Source organism: Trachypithecus francoisi, unplaced genomic scaffold (assembly GCF_009764315.1).
Source record: "Trachypithecus francoisi isolate TF-2019V2 unplaced genomic scaffold, Tfra_2.0 Lachesis_group8, whole genome shotgun sequence".
NCBI lineage: Eukaryota > Metazoa > Chordata > Mammalia > Primates > Cercopithecidae > Trachypithecus > Trachypithecus francoisi.
In genome coordinates, this window is record NW_022681473.1 from 45,888,925 (window position 1) to 45,905,417 (window position 16,493).

The following is a 16,493-nucleotide window of genomic DNA, read 5'->3' on the forward strand; positions in this document are numbered from 1 at the left end:
ATTAAATGGGCCATGATTAAAATTTTTTAAAAAGGAAATGGGATGAAATAACACCACAGGGTAAAGCGTACATTAGGAGTACAGTCTTTGTTTTACATATATGTTGTGTGGCAAAGTAAATTTATTTTTACTGTGGATTGAGAATCATTGCCTTAGATAATACCACTAACACTTACCATTACTGAGGAAGCCATATTTTCCCCAATCTCCCTTTCATGCAGTCCATCTTGGTACTCAGAAAATGTATTAAAATTAACTGTAACTGCTGACCAAGTTATGAGAAACATCTGACCTTGAAGGAATCTCAAGACAATCCAACAAATTATAGTATAAGTAAAACAATAATACATTCTACTGTTCCCCTCCTATGAGTAAAAAATACTAGGTACTTACCATTTCCATAATGTACTCTGAGACTACTTTTCGAATTAAGTAGATTTTCAACATTAAACATCTTCATCCAGAACCATTAAATGAATGCAAATATAAGTTGCATTCCCTAGGTCTTTTCCAGTACCTAAATTCCTAACAATGACATTACTCTTTTTTAAAGGCAAAATGAGATATGCATCAAAATTGATGCTTAAAGGATATCAGGAAAAAATAAGATGAACCAAGTCATAAATATCCAAAAAATGGAACTTAGCAGAAAGGCTGTTGGTAAGTATATAAGGTTCTTATACCCAACCAAGAACCTAAAATAAAAAAGATAAATATAAGGTATTAGTATGACTTGTATTAATTTTAGTTCTAAATTTCCCTACATAATAATGGTAGTGATAATAATATCAGCAGCAACAGTAATAGCTTTCATGTACTGAGTGCTTACTATGTGTCACTTTCCATGTGGTAACAGAGTTAGGCAACATCATCCCCCCATTTTACACATCAGAAAACTAAAGCACAACGACTCTCAAGAAGTGTATGTTCTAGTTCTTCTAACCAACTCATACAATATTAATCCACAACAATTTAATATATATTTTCAATGAATCTTTTGCATTTCTATTGAGACATATACTTTTATTTCTTTTATGGCATATATTTTTAAATACACTATAATGCAAAAATTATATACTTAGAGATTCACCTTTACATTTAACAAGCTTTCTTCCAGAGACTAGAATGATATTTGTGAAGCATACAGATGCACACAACCTTGAGCACATTCATCCTATAATCAGCTTGAGAAGTAGACACTTCATATAAAAAGATACACAAAGGCTAAAAATGATACTGGCATTCAGAATATTAACAATTTTACTTGGGTCACAGGCACCTTGAGGTCCACATATAATTTACCCAAAATACTGCAGTTTCAAAAGAAAATGTCTTTTACACTAAGTACTCACTACAGACATCTTATGCATGAATATAGTTTACCTGAATATATTTTAAAATTTATTCCAGGAAAAAACAACAGTTAACAATAGGTATGAAGGGTTAAAAAAAATTAGCTACCAGGATCATAACCATAATTACAATAAGTTCATATTTGAGAAGAACTAAAGAGTCCAAACTTTAGATGCTCAACATGCTGCCAAAACAGGCCAAATTAAGCCCTTGTACCCTCCAGGGTGTGGTCTGTTGGAGATCTTACAGCAAAAAATGCATTTGACCAATTACGTATACAATGAACTACTAATTTACAAGAGCCTCTACCACTGCGTGTCCATTCCTGACAGGTGTCAGGTTAACAGCCTGGATCAATAAGCAGCTGCCCTATAATAATAATAGTTTACAGTTGCTTTCCTCTATGAAATTGGGACCCTATAGAGGAATACGAGAGATAAAGGATGTATGAATAAAGTTGTCATATGCATTTGACTCACATTTGAATTGTGCCCATTTTTATAATGTAGGCTTCAACTACAATAAACGAATAACCAAACACAATCTCAAATGTTCCTATCCTAGGGGAGTAGCTATTACCAGCCCTTGATTCCTCTCTGAAAAAGGAGTGATGACTCTGATCGCTGGTGATTTGGCTTAAAATTTATTTAGAGCATGAGTTAATCCAATTAGTGGAAAGTGAATAAATATCTCTAAGTTATAAGTTATCTGAATAGCAGACAATTTTTGGCATTTTGCTATTTTTCAGAAATTTGAGTTTTCACATTACATTTACATTCTAATTCATTTCCAGACTATTGTCCCACTCTTGGGTGATACAGTAGTAAGATTCCTCTAATACTTCATTTGCTCTTATGACAAAAGCAGGACATGCTTATGCTAGAGAATGCTGGCAATTGACAGAAAGACAGAGGAATACACATAATCATAATACGCAAAGAGCAACCCTATATTTCCTTTCAGATCCTTTTCTATGGATCAACATCATTACATTTTTCTTTCATTCAGTGAATGAAAATGCTTAACAGCAGAGACAAGTTTCCTGCTTTTATGGGCTTTACATTGCAGGGAAGTGATTAAGTGCTAGAAGAAAATAAAACAGGGATGCAGCAGCGTCAGAAGGGAACGGCCTCACTAAGCAGGTGACAGCTGAACTGAGAGGCCTGAATGACATACCCAGCTATGAAAAGATAAGGTGTCAGAACACTTCAGACAAAGACCCAAGCAAGGGCCAAGGCCCAAGGTGGGAATGAGCCTGATGTGTGAGAAAGAATGTACAGTGCAGTGAGAAGGGGAAGAGAGGAAGTCGCTGGGGAGGGAATAAATCACAAAATATCCCATAGGCAAGGAGTGTGGATTTTGTTCTGAGTACAAGAAAAAGTTACTAGAGGGCTTTAAGCAGGAAGAAAAGAAAGAACTTACTTGCTTTTTAAAAGATTCTCTTGATTGCTAAGTGGGGGTAAACTCTAGGGGGATAAGAAGTCAGAAGACCAGTGAGGAGACTTGGTCTAGGATGCGAGTTGTGGAGATGGAGAGAGGCAGGCAGGGAACATGTGATAATGGGTTGGACATGGGAGGTGAGGAGAGGATGACAGTAATCCAAGCATGACACCCATATTCATTTGAGGAACTGGATGCCATTTTATTGAGAAAGGAAAGAGAGAAGAAGAGATGGGGGGTGATATGACTATTGAGTACTGTGTGTCAGCTATAGCTCTATGCATTTATATGTGTTAACCATGAGGCAGGCATTATCACAACAGTTAACCCTCATTTTATAGCAACTTGTTCAATGTCAGACTATCATGTGGTATAAAGCTTGACTTGAATTCAAGCAGTCTGACTCTTAACCATTAACTATATATAATCATGTATAAATATTGTCCTAAAAATAAAACCATACCATATTTACTATTTTATAACCTCCCACAATTTAATTCAACTAAAAATGACTGACAGCAAAAATAACTAGCTTAAAATAAATTTAGAAAAAGGAAACAAAATTTCTGAAAAATGAGCAAAAATGCTTCAAGATGATTACAAAATCATGAATAATTATGAAATGATTACAAAAATCTCCCCATCATTCACCAAAAATAACAATTAAAATGTGACCCAGGATATTTATTTTCCACCAACTGTCAAGTCAACCAAGTTGACTTGAGCAATTTGCTTTCAGCCAAATCATATGCTACCAAAGCCCTTTCCTCCCGTCCACCCTCAGGATGCTGTTATATGGTGAGTAATATTTACAGCATGATAAAAATCTGTGACTCCAGCTAACCAACAACAGAAATAAGAAATAAAATCAGAAACACAATAACCAGCCTTGCAAAAATTAACATACACACCTTGGAAACAAAGATGTCAGAAAAAACAATGTTACTAGAAGACATCCTTTTAAAAGCCAAGAATCTGAATTGAAGTCCAGTATGTATCCAACAGCCCACATGGTAATCACAGAAAGCATCAGCAGCAGGAAGAGCTATTAAAAGATTCAGAATTTTAGAACTTCATGGATTTCACCTCTTAAGTATCTAATAATAGTGCAATATGAGAACTACTTCCAAAGTATATAATAACAAAGTATATTAATACAACAACAGAACTACCACAAAATTCTCCTCCAAAATTGCTGATTGATAAATCTGAGGTTTGAGAGATTGCACATCTTGGAAACAATCTTTTTTTTTTTTTCTAAGATGAAGTTTTACTCTTGTTGCCCAGGCTGGAGCGCAATGGTGCGATCATGGCTCACTGCAACTCCCCGGTTCAAGCAATTCTCCTGCCTCAGCCTGCCGAGTATCTGGGATTACAGGAACCCACCACCATGCCTGGCTAATTTTTGTATATTTACTAGAGACGGGGTTTCACCATGTTGACCAGGCTGGTCTTGAACTTCTGACCTCAGGCGATCCACCGCCTCAGCCTCCCAAAGGAAACAATCTTTTAAAAGCCCTACATTTTATAAAATGTTGCTTAAACATATTTTGTTTTGCTTTTCTTCTCTAGAAGAAATGGTGGTCTTTTAGAAAACTGTTAATGAAAGCTAAGATTTTTCAAAATAACTTCTTGCAAACAGTATTCTATATTGGAAAACATAAAGCAAGCTCAAGGGACTACATAGAAATTAATACACAAGACTCAGTGAGGGAACTATAAGAGCTCCAACCTGGGCACTGCATCATGCCATCCCTAATGGAGAAGGTCAGATGCAATAGGTCTGCAGAAAAGATGAGCTATGTTTGGAGAATGTAGAATTTTAAATGCCTATGGACATCTAGGAGACATCCAGCAGGCAGTCAAAAGTAGGTTTAGCATTCTGGAAGACTTGAAATTTAACAGTACATAGGTGGTAAAGCCATGAGTGAATAACATCCCAAAGACTGTGTGCAGGTAGAAAGGGGGCAGAATCTTAGCCAAAACAAACACTTAAGGGGAAAAAAGCAAAGTCATCAAAAATAACCAAGAACAACCGACCAGAAAGGCAGGATGAGAACCGGCAGAAAGAAAGGTTTCAGGGAATCCAGGGAAAAGAGTTTCGAGAAGGGGGATGTTCTCAGTGTCAAATGTCACATGGAGATCAAAGATTAAAATATGTCCTCATGATGCTACTAATTCAGGTTTATTTTGGCAAAGTTAAAAGAATGAAACTTCTATGAAACAACAGTCTGACTGAACTGAAGCTGGGCCTCGTGTTTGTGCAATGCAGTCTTTAATGACAAGATACGAGACCCTTGAAAGCAAGCAGAGCTTCCTTCTTTCTTCTTCCATTTTCACTTCTCTAAGCCATATCTAGGAGTGGATAATTTCAAATGACATTAAATCTTTAAAATGTCTCCAATTCCAATTGGCATGATGACACAAAATGGATTAGTTTAGATTTTTTTAATGTAAATTTAGAATCTCCTAGCAACATAATCTCAGAACAGAGATAAGAATTAAATATGGATCTCAAAATTCTAAATCCTAGATATAACACTCTTACAGACAAGCTGCACTATTCATTCAACAAATACTTGAGGGCATATTATATGCAAGGTACTATTCTAGGCACTTGGGACACATCAATGAATTTAAGATCTTTTTCTCACTTAAATTCTAGCTGGGAAAGATAGAGAGCTAAATATGCTAAGTTACTTTTATAGTATATAAAAACCTGGATGACAAAGGGCCTTATAGGTCATCATAAAGACTTTGCTTTTACTCTGGGAGAAATGAGGAGACATCATAGGAATGTGAGCTGATAAGTGACATGACTTGACTTACATTTTAGATTCATCTGCTGAACCAACATGGCACTGGTAGAGTGGTAAGAAGGGGTCAGATTCTGGATGTAAACTGAAGGCTGAACTGGTCAACACATCTTTCTAATGGACTGCATATGTGGTATGACAAAAAAATAGGTGAAGACAGAGGAATGCCGGAGTTACCAGCTACTGAGATGGGGAAGGTTTGGTTTAGTCAGGGGAAGGGTGGGGAGGGTATCAGGAGATGCCTATTAGACATCAAAGTGGATGAATCAAGTACGTAATTTGATATATGAGTATGGAAAGGTCTAGACTAGAGAGACAAATATGGGAGTTATCAACATATAGATGGCATTTAGGGAATGAATAAATAGCAAAGAAGGTCAATAACAAAATCCTGGGGCACCCTACCAACAAGAGATGGGGAAGAAGTAGAGGAGCTGGCAAAGGATACTGAGGAGTAACCAATATTTCTTCCTCTCCCCACTCCACATGCCTAATGCAAAAGCAGTATAGCATTCATGATGATCCTCTACATAAGAATATGGTGTCTCCTAATTTAGAATCACTATGAAAGTATAATAACTAATTATTATTAATAACATGATGGTATCATATTTGAAAACACTAGAGACAGTGGAATCAATCCAATATTCCATTTTAACAATTTAAATAGTATTCACTTCTATGACTTAGATTTTGTTATTCATGAGAATAAGCTGAAGTTTCTAACGTTTTCCACTATTCAGCTCATTTTAAAGTTTAGAGGAACACCACTCAGAATTGCTAAGCTAAAAAAATGAATAAAATTTGGGTTTAATTTCTCAAAATTCCAGTGTTTTCTTTTATGAAGTGACATCATATGCCTAAAGTTTGCAACTATATCATTTTTAAAGTCCTCATGATTCTAAGGCAACATTGTAACTGTTATTATTTTCTTTTTGAGAAATAAAAATTTAGTAAGGAATAAGCTGTTACTACAAGCTTTTATAAAACTCTTTGCAACATGGTGTTTTTCCCATTGTGTCTCTAAAAATCAAAACCTTTTGCATTTCAATACATTCATTAAATAAATGTGGAAGTACATAATACTATTCATAAGGTAACATGCAGTTTTAGAGCATCTAGTTGAGGACCAACAATAAACAGCCAATGAAAGTGCCAAATTTCCAACTTTGGGCAACAGGATGCAGGGGAAAGACATAGTCAGCAGATATAATGCAGCAAAAAGCCAACTCTCTGGTTTCCTCTGATGCCTTAATAAACAAAACCAAATGAACAAAAAAGTCATCTATCCCACAGAAAAGACCCCAAATGAAAATACCTCGCATTTCTGCAGCCACCTCCAAAGTCTGAACTTTTGGTTGGTTCTCATTTTGGCTTCTGTTTTTAGCATATGAATAATGAGCTGATTTTTGTTTTGTAGAGCCATATCAAGAGGTGTTTCTCCCTTAAAAAAGAGTGGGGTAAAAAGTTTAAAAATATTTTTAATATATTATGAGTGCTAAACTTTTTTAAAACTCACCAGAATCATAGACTCAACACACTATTCCAAGGATAGCCAGTTATTATCATTTATATCTATCTTGGGGTAACTGAAAACAAATATATAGCTTACCTTTATGTGAATTTATCAGTCTTCTAACTCAAGATATAATAAACTAAAGGAGATAAATACCTGGCCATACCTTAACATTCTGGATATCCAGGCTAGAACCAGCTTCCAAAAGCTTATCAACTGCATTAACATTTCCTGCTGCAACTGCCCAGTGAAGTGGAGTGTTTTGGTGTATTTTATCAACCACATTGAGAGAAGGATTAAACTTTAAAAGAAATCCAGTTGGTTCCGGCCTGTCTCAAAATAGTAAAATACCAAGAGGCATTAACAGAGATGATGACTTAAGGAGTAAATGCAAATTACGAATCCTTTAAGATAATGCCATCAATTAACCATTCAGTTAAGTATTCAGAACTGAGAAACTTCTTTGTGCTGACTTATATTCTAGGTACTAATAGGAGATTTAAAAAAAAAAAGACATCTATTAAATGATGACATGCTATATAGATAATTTTAACAATGCAGTGGAATAACTGCTTCTGTTTTTCAAACTTTTCCTTTCATATTGTTCTATTGGCTAACACTTTTCTCTGAATTATAGATTTAATTTTAGCCAATATTAAATGCTATGCTATTTATTCAATTAAAGACTAAATATATGTTTTAGTTGAGGAGCTAACTTCATACTCTCCATCAAATCAACTGTTAAATAAAGCAGGTATAAATTATGTCCTAAAATATTTGTGAATCTTAGAAAGTTACGGACTAAAAGACAGAATTCAGTAAAATATTTTTACTTTACCAATACCTTTCCTTCCTTCATGACCACTGAAGAGATTATTTTAAGAAAACAATATTCTACTTTATTTATTTCATCAACATCTTTATAGGGATTATACCTAACTTCAGATTTACCAGCAAAGACAAAATGCTTTTTAATAAAATTCTACCTCCAATCCTACCATTCCATGAACAAAAAGGAAATAGCATTAGAATTAACATGGTTCCTAGAAGTCCTAAGTACAAGCAAAATCAGAGATTCAATACAACATAGAAACAAACTGCTAAAGTGAGAACTGTCACAAGTATTTGCTTAAATATCGGAAGTTGAATTATACAGTGTCATTAATCATGTGTTTATAGAAATAAATACACAGAAAAACTTAAATATGTAAGTGCTTGATCTGAACATACAAAAAGACTCTTTTCAGTTATATTTTCAAAGCAGTCAAGACTGACGTCAGAGAATCTCAAAATGTAATATTTTCCAGAAAGCAGACTTATCAGATTTTAAATTATGAGAACATTTAAAATTATAGCCATTTTTCTTAAAAGCAAAGGAAGAAATACAAGTCATGTTAACAAGTATATGTCAAGGTATATCTACTTGTTAGGTAAGGAAATTTTTTTCTTATTAGTAGCTTTCAAACTTTTTGCCAAAGCTATCAGAAAAGAGAAAATGTATTTCAATGCTGCTTTTCTAATTATCTTAAAAGTCGATTATCACAGTCTCAGTGTGGAAAATATTAGTTTCTTCAATGTACTATCATCTCACATAGACAGAGATACTCAAAATTACACACACAGAAAAGAAATAGTTGGAACCAGAATCAGATTGAGGCGATTAAATTAAACTCACCCAATTACTTTGTGAGCTGATAACATGAGAGGTGTCTGGCCATTTACATCTGTCATATTCACACTCTATTCAAAAAGAAGACAATTAGCATAACTGTAAATACACTCAAAAGTCTATTTGTTCTCTTAACAGAAATATCTCTTTAATACATTCAGTACCACCATTATTTCTACATGAAGGGTTCAAATATCATTTGATAAAAAGAATGCTCTGCTCTACTTCCATAGGGTAAAAATCCATGGATTTCTACAAAATATTTTTAAAAAGAAAATCTGAATATATAATGTAAAGTGTTATATGATGTGAACACAGACAGTTAAGGGAAAGAGTAAAATGTTGATAGCTACCATCAAACACAAGAGATGGTAGAGGCCTTAAAAGTCACCTAGTTGAGACCTTAGTTGACACATTAATTCACATTATCAATTCTTATACAAAGTCATTCAGTATCTACTCAAACAATTCCAGTAAATAGTGAACTCCCTATCTTCTGAGGCAAACTTTTCTTTCTGGACTTAATATACTAAGTTTTAAACAGGGAAAATTTCCTTTCTATTTTCTGGAATACAGAAAAAAAAAGGAAATCATATTTCCATGAGGATACAATCCTTTAAATAAGACAGGTCTAGGTTTAAGGTATACAACAATGGTTTCAGCTAAGCCAAAGAAAAAGAGTTTCAGCTTCTGAAGATTCTTATGGGCCTTGGAGGAATAGGACTTGGGAAAGGGCCCAAAGAGAAGCAGACAGGACTCTTCTTCATATATTTATATTTTTCCAACAATGAAACCTAGGAGGTTATAATTCTACTTCAATCAGCTAAGTCTGAGAGAAAGTGCTCATTTAAAAGGAGCACAACCATTCCAACAGCATTTGTGCAAACACGTTTTCATGCCTTTTACAGGAAAGTCTGCTAATACATAAATTACTTTGCTACCGGAAAACATATTCCAGGCAAGTATAATTGACATTTAAACTGACAATAACCTATAATTTAACCTGTGCCTCTCAAGGCAAGTCAATTTTCATGGACTTACTTTAGAAAACAATAAGAAACATGCATTCAAATTGGCCTCCCATTTGGGCTCAAATAATGAAAGCAAATGATGGGTTAATTTAGTGATTTGACTACCATTTTTATATTCAACTAGAAGAAAAATACAGGCTTTGAAGTCATGTTTTTGAAAAACTCTGCAAATTACTGGGTTCATAAGAAAAACTATTACCAGCTTACAAGTTTCAGAAACATCTATTATACGTTACTGAGCTAAATGACCTGTCCTTTTCCCTCCAACGAAGCTGAAAAGCAGTATTCAATAGCTAAATGTACCGAGGCTAGTATCTGAATATCTGGATATCCATTAACCTCTACCTTAAAAATGAGAAGAGACTACTACTCATAATTTCCCCAACCTCTTCAGATGATAAAAGCTGGAGTGTAAGACACATTTGAGAATATACCTGTCCCTTTGAGATGAGATATGCTATAATAGGCATGTGCTGAAACAATACTGCCAGGTGGATGCTGCTGAATCCTTCTCCATCAATGAGAGTGGGGTCTGCACCATGCTGGAGTAATAATATGACCACAGGTAAATGTCCTTGTCTGCAAATAGAAGACAAAAAGCCATTCTGTAGCATGCAGAAAAAGCAAAAAGTCAGGGAGAAACTGATATTCCTAAGACATGAGGGATTTTGCTTACATATAAAAAATATTTCCTAACAGTAAGACAGTAAGATTTTTGAAACAATGGTGATTGTCCAAACGTTTTTTACTTAGATTAGATGCTGCAAACTTAGAACGATATGGATAATCATTCTCGGTTTTTTTTTTTGAGACGGAGTCTCACTGTCACCCAGGCTGGAGTGCAGTGGTAAGATCTCGGCACACAGCAACATCTGCCGCCCAAGTCCAAATGGTTCTCCTGCCTCAACTTCCCGAGTAGCTGGGACTACAGGCGCATGCCACCATGCCGGCTAATTTTTTGTATTTTTAGTAGAGATGGGGTTTCACTGTGTGAGCCAGGATTGTCTTGATCTCCTGACCTCATGATCTGCCTGCCTCAGCCTCCCGAACTGCTGGGATTACAGGCGTGAGCCACTGCGCCCAGCCTGGATAATCATTCTTGAGTGCAAGTGATAAACTTGATAACTTCCCAATCTACCTTAAACCTTATATTACCATATGTAAATAATTTTTTATGACACGCTAACAATGAAGATTCTAAGACCACTTAGACGTCCTTGTCATTTTAAAAATCAAAAAATCATAAGCCAGATATACAGAAATATAATATTAATAAACTGTGGGTTTACTGTGATAATATTAAAAACTATATATTCATATGCTTTTCTTAAGCTTGACTCTGGTTCATTTTTCATGTAAAGTACTGTACCTCAGTAGCTTAAGGGGCATGAATTAACCCCAGAGCTTCAAAACTCTTGGCTATGGAGAAAAGATTCAACTCCTTGACTTACATGAACAATTTTTCACTTCAGTTTCAGATTCCTGTCAACCCCACCAACCACTGAGAATGGAGTTTAAGTTAAAAAAAGAAACTGGTAAGTATTCAAGACTTATTAACTTCAGTTTCAGATGACCAATATACAACAGAGAAAAGAGGAGAGTGACCACACAACATAAATGTTCTAAGTTGACCCACTCAAAATTTCTTGTTAATCCTGCAACAACTTTTAAAAGAGGTGACTCATTTGGCCCTAAGACATAGAGAAATACTTTACATTTCAGAGGAAACTGACTCTGAAATAAAATCATAGGTTTCTGAATAGATATCTGTCATAAGCCTGAACTGACTGAGTTTGCAGTTCACTGAACTACTACTTTTATTTATGTTACCAAGTATGAAAATTATTTATTCTAATTACAAAAAATAAACTATAATACACATATTTGAGTTGGATAATTATAATGAAGCTCTAAATTAAATATCAAAAACATTCTTTCTGCAAAACCTTTAAAACTGTAATTTATTTTTAAATAAAGGAGGCAAAAAAAAGAAAAGATAGTCTTTCAAATTGTCTATAACTGATTTTCGATATGGTGACCATTAGCTACATGTGGCTATTTAATTTCAGCATTCAAAGAAACCTTACCGGATGGCCCAGTGAAGAGGAGTTGAATTTAAATCTCCACCCAACTGATCTACAACAGCACCTTTTGAAATATAAAACCTGTTAAAAGCAGACACAAATGAAAATAAGATTTGAAACTTAAGCTTCATATTGAGAAAGAAAATACTAATTTTTTCATAGTAAAAATATGTTGGAGAACAAATTATGATAGTAATACTCCCTAAAACACCCAGATCTATAGAAATATGAAAGATTCACATGGCAGAATCAGACAAACCCCTATGAAACATTCTTGGGATGTAAGTAATTAGTCCTGCTGTAATTGGCATTCCTTTATAACTTACATACCAAACACATCATAACTACTCTCTGCATAGTCTAACTACTGCAGCACTCTTGAAATTGTTTATATTCAAAAGGTTTAGGATCAGGCAGATATTCTTACTTGACTGGAAGGAGAGAGGTAAAATTATGTCACCTTCAACAGTTTAAAAGTAGAATTACTATGTGGGACTGAATTTTAAAAGTAAGTAGTAAAGAATTAATTTAAAATCCTTTTGGAAAAGTTAGACATTTTGAGTGTTTTGCCCTGCATTTGGGGGACAGAGATGAGAGGCACTGTATAAGGTGGACATATAAGGTAATGAGACTGATTTTCTTCTACAGTTTATAGGAATTAGTCTCATCACTTCAAAGTTGAGCTTCATATATCGTATTATCTAAATACCATACCAGTTTATTTCCACAGAAGAGGAGTTTGCCTGTGAGTATTCATGTGTGTTAGAACATTTTAAACCTTAATAAATTTCTTAAACTTTAAGGATTTAAATATCTAATCCTAAAACACAAAATATACACACATTCACATACACATGTACATTTTACATGTTAAGCTGTTTGAAAGAAACAATGGGTAGGCATTACTGCTTTATGAAGGGGAAGTATTTTATACAATCTAATACATGCCCACTTAAAAGTATATTCCATATTTAGTTTTTTGAAAAAGGTTGTATTTCCTACCTATCTATTCTTTGCGGCACTAACATGTAAAATATTTCAATGTTTCCTCTAAACTAGATGAGACTTCCCATTCTATTCTGAAAAAGTTTATTATGCTTTTCCTTTTTTAAAAAGTGTTCACTTTTACTTCCTAAACTTTATGATTGGCCCCTTTGGCTTTATTTCTAATTTTCCTTTTTGGATCAACCAGGCATGGTCTCTAAGGTCCTTTTCAACTTTATAATAACTAACATGTGTGGCAGGAAAAGTTTCAGGTGTTCTTTCACACGAGGATTACACATGATTCAATACTCGTACTTAAAGAAAAAGATAAATAAAGGAGAGGTCTAAAATTATAAATACACAATTAACACACATATATCCCGTCTTACTTTACAAGGTCCAGTCTGTTGTTAATAGCAGCCCAATGAAGAAGTGACACATTTTCTTTATCTGGTTGCCTGACATCATATCCTGCTTCTACCAACTCTTTACATCGTTCAAAAATCCCGTATCTCAAATAAGAAAAAAAAGCATTAATTGATACCATTAAAATCATTTCAAATATCAAAATGTCTTCATTTTACTGTATCTTTTCATTATCCAAACTGCCTTTCAGTCAATACATAAAATAATTAACAAAGACATGCACAGAGAGGACACAGTATAAAGCCAAACAGCAAAAGGAAACCTAGTTTACTTACTGATCAGATTAATCTCTTTGGAGTTGAACTTGATTTCCATAAGTAGACTTTAAACTTACATTGCCGCCCTTCAATAAGTTTCATCTGATCTCCACTGTGTGCCAGAAACACCTCCTGCCGATTCCTGACAATAATCTTACCCCTGAATCAAACCAAGCCTATGCAATAATCTCACAACAAGGGATAAAGACTAAAAGCAAACTTGGAATGGGATAAATTCAACAACAAAATATGGAAAGAATATAGGTATAGCAGAGGAACAAATGATTAGCCCTTCCTGAAGGAGATGAAACTAAGCTATATTTTATAGGCTGACAAAAGGCATTTCAGGCAGAGGGAGCAGCATGTACAAAAATCAGAAATGTGAAACTACATGGACGTTCAGAGAAATAAAAGCAGTGTAACATTGCTAAAGCATAAAGCATGAGAGGGAGTGGTGAGACATGAGGTTAGAAGCAATAGGCAAAGACCACATGGGCCTTCTATGCTACACTATGAAGTTTAGACTTTATCTACAGTTCAATGGGAAACCAATAAAGAGTTTTAAAGAGGAAAGTACTCAGACTTTGAGTTTTAAGAAAGATCGCATTGGAGGCAATATGGAAGCTGCTTAGAGCAGGGTAAGAACAGAGAGTGAAATACCAGTTTAGAGGTTATTGCAATAAATACAGGTGAGAGACAACGAGAGCCTAAAGTAAGAGAGAAGCAATAGGAATAGAAAAGGAATGATGGGCTTGGAAGATATTTAACTATTAGTTAATCAGTTAAATAGTATAGCATTGAAAAGAGGTATTTCATAGACAAATTATTATAGCATTAAAAAGAGGTATTTCATAGAGAATAAAGAGATAAATCATTTATTAGCAATATTTCTTTTTTTTTTTTTCTTTTTGAAATGGAGTCTCACTTTTGCCCAGGCTGGAGTGCAGTGGCATGATCTCAACTAACTGCAACCTCTGTCTCCTGGGTTGAAGCGATTCGCCTGCCTCATCCTCCCAGGTAGCTGGGATTACAGGCGTGTGCCATGACACGAGGCTAATTTTTGTATTTTTAGTAGAAATGGGGTTTCACCATATTAGCGAGGCTGGTCTCGAACTCCTGACCTCAGGTAATCTGCCCACCTCGGCTTCCCAAAGTGCTAGGATTACAGGCGTGAGCTACCACACGTGGCCTATTAGCAGTATTTCTATGAAGTCCCAACCGACCCTTTAGCACTTTCTTGAAAACTTATTTCTATTTAAAAGTACCTGAAAGTTTCAATAAGCCTGCAAGGATAAAAAATCAAATCAAACAGCAGAATTGTCTGTTTCTCACACTGTAAATTAGAACAATTTCTGCCTTACCAAAATATGCATGTGTGTGTATTTGTGTGTGTGTGTGTGTGTCTTTTTGGCATTTTTAAAAGAGTAAATTTTAGAATGACACACATACATTTACATTCTCCATCATTTTTTTTTTTTTTTGAGACGGAGTCTGGCTCTGTCGCCCAGACTGGAGTACAGTGGCTTGATCTCAGCTCACTGCAAGCTCCGCCTCCCGGGTTCACGCCATTCTCCTGCCTCAGCTTCCTGAGTAGCTGGACTACAGGCATCTGCCACCACCCCAGCTAATTTTTTGTACTTTTAGTAGAGATGGGGTTTCACCATGTTAGTCAGGATGGGCTCAATCTCCTGACCTTGTGATCCACCCACCTTGGCCTCCCAAAGTGCTGGGATTACAGGTGTGAGTCACAGCACCCGGCCCACTCTCCATCTTTTAAATGTCAACTTTAACATTTTACTGGAAAAGAAATACTCCCTTTATTTGAGAAACGTAATAAGAATATACATTCATTAAGATTTTGCTGGTTTAGAAAACACACACACACACACCCTAGCTCTCTATGCCCTTCCCAAATACTACCTACAGGTCTCCCCACAACCACTTGCGAAGGTACAGGACCTGAAGAAAATTTTAGGAAAGACAAAAAATGCGAGTTTTTACTGAGATTCCCATTAAAAAGAGCCTAATTTCTGACATTTATCTTAAGAGTTTCTTGGGCAACAGGGAAAGATTTAAATGTTTCCATCCTAATTAAAGCAAATACTTACCTTAAGAATACACTCATCTTTGTATAAATAAAAGATAAACAGTATCAAATAATATTCACCTAAAAGAGTGGTTCCCAAGTCCTCTAGAGTTCATATAAATTGGTAATTAGAATACTCAAATAATTGTCAATGTATTTTTTAATTAACATAGACAATACATTAGCCTATATTAAGGCCAAATAGGCTAATTAATCTCCAAACATCTTTGTTCTGATAGAAATTATATCAAATTAGTATGGTAACATTAGTTCCCCTCAGGCTGATTAGATTGGCATGATTTATATTTGATGGGCAATCTGCTGGGCAGATTTATGTTTGATTACTACAAAAATGGATTACTATTTGATGTAGTATGATGAACAAAATATTTCAAAATATGCTCAATGGCAAGAGGTGTGATAGATGTTAATAATCAACAAGATCCATGAAGGTGAAAATGTTGGGAATAATTGACTTAATGCAAATACCCACATATGGAGATTTTAAGGGGAAACTTTCAAAATGTACTTCCATATCCAGTGCAAGTAAAACAATACACTATGTGTTTCAAGTGGTCAGAGAACATATTTCCACCTTACCTTACTGTCTTTCTTCTAGTTAATCCAGCACAAGCACATGGAAAGTACTCAAGAAAATGATTGTTTAAAACATCTATGAATGTGTAAGTTGGCATTTTTTATTCCATCGACCTATTCAGGTTGTAGTATATTTTAAAAGACTTAGATTTGTATTTCGAATAAAGAGTTTGGCTTAGTGTCATTTAAAATCATCCATTCATTCAAGGAACATTTATTAGGTATCTCACACAA

The 16,493-nt window shown here is 34.9% G+C and overlaps 1 protein-coding gene across 1 annotated transcript in view; it reads right to left on the minus strand.

Annotated features, from left to right (window-relative positions):
• Positions 1-16,493, minus strand: part of ZDHHC13 (zinc finger DHHC-type palmitoyltransferase 13) — a 53,585-nt gene that overhangs the window by 17,264 nt on the left and 19,828 nt on the right. Inside the window, exons 3-10 of the mRNA XM_033204655.1 lie at positions 13,283-13,405; positions 11,913-11,990; positions 10,260-10,404; positions 8,801-8,865; positions 7,292-7,454; positions 6,928-7,053; positions 3,705-3,838; positions 595-695 (exon numbers count right to left, since the gene is read on the minus strand). Coding sequence (XP_033060546.1) covers positions 595-695; positions 3,705-3,838; positions 6,928-7,053; positions 7,292-7,454; positions 8,801-8,865; positions 10,260-10,404; positions 11,913-11,990; positions 13,283-13,405 — 935 coding nt within the window. The remainder of the gene's footprint in view (positions 1-594; positions 696-3,704; positions 3,839-6,927; positions 7,054-7,291; positions 7,455-8,800; positions 8,866-10,259; positions 10,405-11,912; positions 11,991-13,282; positions 13,406-16,493) is intronic.